At 42.7% G+C, this 6,354-nt stretch overlaps 1 protein-coding gene across 1 annotated transcript; it reads left to right on the top strand.

Moving 5' to 3' along the window:
* Positions 1-911: 911 nt before the first annotated feature.
* kcnj14 (potassium inwardly rectifying channel subfamily J member 14) lies at positions 912-6,121 on the top strand. Its single transcript, XM_072394146.1, has 3 exons — positions 912-2,651; positions 3,632-3,949; positions 4,119-6,121. The coding sequence occupies exons 1-3, from the start codon at positions 1,590-1,592 to the stop codon at positions 4,347-4,349; spliced, it is 1,611 nt and encodes a 536-aa protein (XP_072250247.1). The 5' UTR covers positions 912-1,589; the 3' UTR covers positions 4,350-6,121.
* The last annotated feature ends 233 nt before the right edge of the window (positions 6,122-6,354 follow it).

Raw genomic sequence — 6,354 nt, 5'->3', positions numbered from 1 at the left:
ACATCAAAGATGCTTGTTGTTATTTCCACATTTCTTATGCATTTTATAACCTTTTCTATTCTGAGATCATTTATAAGCTGCTCAAGTCCACCTTTGTGATTTGATCCATACAGGGATGCTGATTAAGAGACTTAAATCCAAAAAGGTAGTCACACCTCGACTCTTCTCCTTCTGTCGCGTACTGATTTATGAGCTTTGTCACCTGACCTCCTACAAATACAGAAACCTTCCTCAGGTGACCTGTGTACTTACCTTTTCCTTCCTGCAGCTAAAGTTTAAAGGATTTGTCCCTTCAGAGATAGATCATAGTAATCTGTCCCCTTATTATCTTTTGTCAGGTATGAGTGAATTCTCAGCGGTAACGCTGAGCGGTAATGAAGTACGTCCGCCCTGCTAACCGTTGCGGATAATTGCTAAAGTAGCCTTGTTCAGGTAAATACTTTCCATTGAGCGGTCGGTACACAAAGCAAGTTCACAATGACCACCAAACAGACATGCAGACACTTGGAAAGGAAATGTGAAATTGTTAAAGCAGTGACATGAAGGAACAGGAAGCGACAAACAAAGTGTGGTTGTTTCAGTTGGGCTCCTCTTACAGGGTAGACGTGACCTTTCATTGACCTGGAGAGATAACAGGAAATTACACAAATAGTTAAAGTCAGCTGAAACACATAACTTTTGTGCAACCACTTGCTAACTTTTATGTAATTGTATTTGATTCTGTATTAAGACATATTTGCACTGAATTTTGAATTGTTTATAGAAACTGGCATTTGATTTGACTGTGTTCTTTGTTTCTTTATGCTCATAATCAAGGGGTTGTGAAACTGTGAGGAACTTTAATCGTAAGATTGCGCATGTTTTTTTTTCTTTTTTTACTGCATGTTGGAAATTACTTACATATTGTCCAATTTGAAGTTAACTTGGCCCTGTCTGTCCTGTACGGTCATTTTGCACCTTATTACATTATTATAAAAGGTATGCTGTAATGAGCTGGATATCCTTGAAATGCTTCCATCTCCATTTTCCTACTGCTGTGCATAATTAGCTTATAGCATTCAACAAATGATGCCTGCTCGAGCTCAAGACCTTAAGACTTTCCTTTTGTTGTTTTGAACTGAACACAACCAGTCCTGCATGTTCTTGTGACATGTGTTGAGGTCAGTCCGGCCCTACCACTCCTTGAATGAATTCTCGCATGAGTGGAATCGCAAAATCAAATCTTGCGGCTGCTTTTGATTTTTCTTTTCAATCAACTTCATTTTATTTTCTTGAGTAAGTTGGATTTAAGCACATGGTTGTTTATCAATGCATCTAAACCTACAAGAAAGCCTACTTTGTGTTTGCTTGGGATGTATAACTAAACAAAGGACTGTACTGGGGAACAGAAGTACAAGTTGTGGACACTGAATCAAGTGACTGACCAATGGCCTTAAAGGGTTTGTTCTTCTGGTTGGACCCAGAATTATCATCTTATTAGGACAGATTGGAAGGGCTGTGTTGGTAATAGTACGCATAACTTCACTAACTGTGTCAAGGTATTTATTTACCGTCAAGCCCCACTGAGAAACACAGAGATTTAATCGCTGATGATGGGAGCTGCACGTGTTAAACGTCGCTTCAGTGCTGTGGTGGATGGGCCAGTGGAGGAGGAGGAGGTCATGAGGCTGGCACAGAGTGCTGCAGATACTGCTTGGGTAGGAGGGAGCCCAACAGGGTCAGGGACCCCAGCCAGCCCCTTGCCGACCCATGCTCTCAACGGCAAAGCTCTATCTCTTCAGAGCAACACCAACAATGCACGAAGGCAGAGTGCCATTGGAGAGTTAGCTGGGGGAGATGCAGGAGGAGAAGGTGGAGTTAGAGCAGGAAGAATATTCCAAGGGCCAAGAAATTCAAAAGGCAGTAGTGTAGGAGGGAGAGGGGAAAGCCATTATTCATCAGACCAGGATTCACTCTCTTCCCCCTCCGCTACCAGCCGCCCACGCAGCAGGCGCTCAAACCACCGGCCCCGGCAACGCTTTGTGGGCAAGGACGGACGCTGCAACGTCACCTTCGTCAACATGAGCGAGAGGGGCCAGCGGTACCTCAGCGACCTCTTCACCACCTGTGTGGACATCCGCTGGCGCTGGATGCTGGTCATCTTCACCCTCTCCTTCCTTCTCTCCTGGCTGCTCTTTGGCTTTGCCTTCTGGCTCATTGCCTCTGCGCATGGGGACTTCTCCATTCGACTTACCCCCAGCTCAGGTTCCTCTCCAGGATCAGGAGAGGCCGGTTCTGGAGGTGAGTCTGATAGAGAGGCAGTGGTTGAGGAGCCGTGCTTCCTCCAGGTCAACAGCTTCATGGCAGCCTTCCTGTTCTCCTTGGAGACGCAAACATCCATCGGTTACGGATTCAGAAGTGTGACCGAAGAATGTCCCCTGGCGGTGTTGGCGGTCGTTTTGCAGTGCATTGTGGGCTGCATTATTGACGCCTTCATCATCGGGGCAGTCATGGCAAAGATTGCCAAGCCCAAGAAGCGCAACGAGACACTGGTGTTCTCCGACACAGCTGTGGTGGCGCTGAGAGATGGGAAACTCTGCATGATGTGGAGGGTCGGCAACCTACGCAAGAGCCACCTGGTAGAGGCCCATGTCAGAGCACAACTACTCAAGGTAAGTGGAAGAATTTGAATTAATTAGCATAGTGAAAAAAGAAAGAGGTCAGAAAGTATGCTGTACCATATGAAAAAAGTTGCCACTGTGAAAGATTGGTTGAGGGGGGGAAAATGCAGTAAACAGAGAGAAAGAGAGAGCACTGAGACCATCTGGCCCCTATCCTGTGGACCGTAGTTAATGAGAGCTTGTTTTATTTTCCCTCAGGGGTTTGGAAGATTTACCATGGATTAACTTGCCTGGAATTCTTTAACTGAGAACGGTTGTCCTTCCTCATCTCATTTCCCCTTGTAGACTTTGTCTATGTGGGTTTGATGGTTGTTCTCTGTGCATAAATTGCAAATATATATATATATACCTTTCTGTTTGCACTAGGGTTGGAAATGTTCCTTTTCTATTTATCCATTTGTTTTTGCCAGCATTTTGTCATCATCATTGCTTCGCGTGTGTACCCTCTAGATATCCCAGAGGGACAAAGTCTCTTTAGCATTGAGGCTACAGCGTAAACGATGTGATCTCTCTTAATAGCATGACCATATCAAAGTCCAAACAGGGCAGATGGGATTAAGTTTAGAAGGATCAAAGAAATACAATTCTAAAAGCTTGGGCTGGATATTGTTCCATAGCGAAGGGTGGGTGAATGATAAGCCTATCTATTGGCTGTGTGACTAAAGACTTGCATGTCAAATTTAGCTCAACACAAAAACCCAATGCTAAGCTTTTAGGTCAGGATATGAAATTAAATTAACAATGCTTTTCCCCAAAAAAGTGACTTTTGTAAACTTTTCTGTAACAAGGTATTTTATATCCAGTATTACAATGTAATTTTTAAAAATGAGTTTTCTCTGTTGGTTCTTTAACGTGTCATGGCTTTTGTATGACGATTTAGGGAATATTTTATTTTCTTTATTCGCGACAACCTACAGAGGAAGTTTTATGACAGTAACTTTATTCTATCTCTCTTCCCAACTTGCTCTCAGCCAAGGGTGACACCAGAAGGAGAGTACCTCCCACTGGATAACGCAGACATCAACGTGGGTTTTGACACTGGCACCGACCGCATCTTTTTGGTCTCTCCTGTGACAATTGTCCATGAAATCAATGAAGAGTCACCTTTCTTTGAGATGGACCAAAAATCCCTGGAGAGTGACTCTGAGTTGGAGGTGGTGGTCATACTTGAGGGTATGGTGGAGGCCACAGCAATGACCACACAGTGCCGTAGCTCCTATCTGGCCTCTGAAATCCTCTGGGGATACCGTTTTGAACCAGTGCTCTTTGAGAGGAAAGAGTGCTACCAGGTCAGGCAGGAGGGATTAGTAGTTATTCCTCTGAATATCTGCATGAATCATTCTCATATAAAGTGGTATTCATTACAGCCATAGTGATGGGTTTGGTCTGTTTAGATGTATGGTCATTTTGACTATGTAAGCATTCAGCTAAAAAGTTCTTGTTCTGCCCTTTTTCCAGGTGGACTACTCTTTTTTCCATCGAACATATGAAGTCCCAAACACACCATCATGCAGTGCTAAGGAGCTTGCCGAGCAGACGTACATCGAAGGCTCACACTCGTCATTCTGTTATGAAAACGAAGTGGCCCTGCAACTTGTTTCCCCAGACGAGGGACCAGATCAAGACCCTGAGTGTCCCTCCCCACCAACCCGGAGGCCCTCTCTGGCAGAACATCTTCACTATAACTGAACTCGAAGAGTAGGATGCTTTAAAGGGAGACAGGGAGATAATTGAGAGCCTTAGAGGGCAAACAGGAGACATAGACGGTTAGACAGGATGTTACACACAGACAAAGAGAGTAAAAAGAAGACGGAGACGTGAATTTGCCAGAGTGGATTAAATGATAGGAAAAGACACTGATTGAAATGGTAAGAGAGAAAGAAAAATCCAGTACAGGAGCACACTGAATTTGGCAGATTTAGCCAGGTAGCCAGGGCAGGAAATAGACAGATAGAGAAAAGTAGGGGAGTTGGGTCACTGCTTTGACCTCGTTGTCTGATTGGTCCTGGCAGTCTTTCAGAATCATTGGAAACTTGTCTGCTAACTCTCACATCTGGCCCATCACTACCACAGCACACTCATCTGGCTATTCTTCCTGACTGACAGGATGTGCAACAGCGCCACATGGTGGCTACAAACTGTAACTACCATCATACTTTCTATGACATGGGAGACATTTTTGACCTCACTTTGATGTGGCTTCTCAGTTGAGTGAACAGAAATGTTGTTACTCAGGAATGAATTTCCACTATGATGCTGACTTATCACTTTCATGTTTCATTTCCGTATGGTAAGTATGGATAGTGCACTTTCTGTGATGCTGGTGGATTGTTGTGAATGTACTTGAGTATTAAATAAAGCGACCTGTTTGAGCCAAAGCAGAGCAACGTAACATGGGGACACAGCTGAAAACTAGCAGCGGTTTTGAGCAGTTTTCTTCTCATGTAACATGCTTTAGGTTTGTTCTTTTTTGGCTTGGTTAGAAAAAAAGAATTGTGTTCATGGATTGTAAAAAATTGCTTTATTTAATGTAACATTTTGTCTTGAGTTGACCTCTCTGACCTTTCAGAGGATGCTTTGTAAGGTTTCAAACCTCAGCGGTGACCTAGCAGTGTGCAGATAATCTGTTCATCATTGTGCAACTTTCTCGCACTAATATCTACATTATCCTGTCATGTTTGATGTCACGAAAAGCCACCGTGTTATTATTTAGCTCTGTAACTTTTGGATCCTTGTAATAACTGAACCATGACATGATGATTATAGAAGAGTCTTGGCACTTGGATGACCCTTGATGGTGCAGACTGAATCTGAGGCTGAAGGAGATCCTCTTGTTAACTTGTAAATGCACCAGAAACCTACAGTCGCCTCCATCATCACGACTCATTGAATCAGGAGAACTGTGTGGGAGAGACTGTCTGATCTAGTTAATGTTGGGTTGGCTTGCTCTATCTGAATCTGTAAAACAATTGTCTTCCATCTGCACAAGTGGATAAGAACTGAACTGGAAATGACCCCGCATTCACAGAAGTATATTCTATATTTTCATGTGAAATAAATCATGTAATCCGTCTCTGATTTGCATAGATTTCAGATGGTTTCTTTCTGAAAATGTAAAAGCAGTGTAGTAGGTGGTGCCTTCATGATCGACCAGAGATTTTGCGACTGGCAGCATTTTAGTTTATGTTTAAGATGTGCTTAAAGTGTATTTTTATTGTACATATTTTAGGCAAGGCTGTTGCTTTTGATCACCTTAACATTTCCAGAATGTTCTTAATACACAAATAATTACTGTGAATCCATTCAGTAACTGAATAGTCACAGTATGAGCACTCACTGATGACATAGAGAAGCTTTTAGCTGTATTATACTGTACACTATTTATTAGTTGCACTTTGTAGTTATATTAAAAATGTTTTGGTCTATTTTAATCCTGTAATCATTTACAGAACATCATACAACTTGAGTATTTAAGTGTTTGATTATTGGGTGTTTTGGTAAAGGAGATGTAAATCAATATGAGGGGTTCAACATCTTACAGTGTTGACCAATAATCAACCTGTTTGACACACAAACTGGGAGCTTGTTCTTTGTACTGTGCACAAAAGTAAAATGTGGAGGCCAATATCACAGATGAAGCTCTACAACAGTGTAATAGAGTTTCTGGTTTAAGACAAGTTAACCTCAATGCAGC

Source organism: Leuresthes tenuis, unplaced genomic scaffold (genome assembly GCF_036924035.1).
Source record: "Leuresthes tenuis unplaced genomic scaffold, fLeuTen1.0.hap1 SCAF_10, whole genome shotgun sequence".
In the NCBI taxonomy this organism is placed as follows: Eukaryota; Metazoa; Chordata; class Actinopteri; order Atheriniformes; family Atherinopsidae; genus Leuresthes; species Leuresthes tenuis.
Note: the sequence above shows the minus strand (reverse complement) of the source record. Positions and strands in the feature narration are given on the sequence as shown.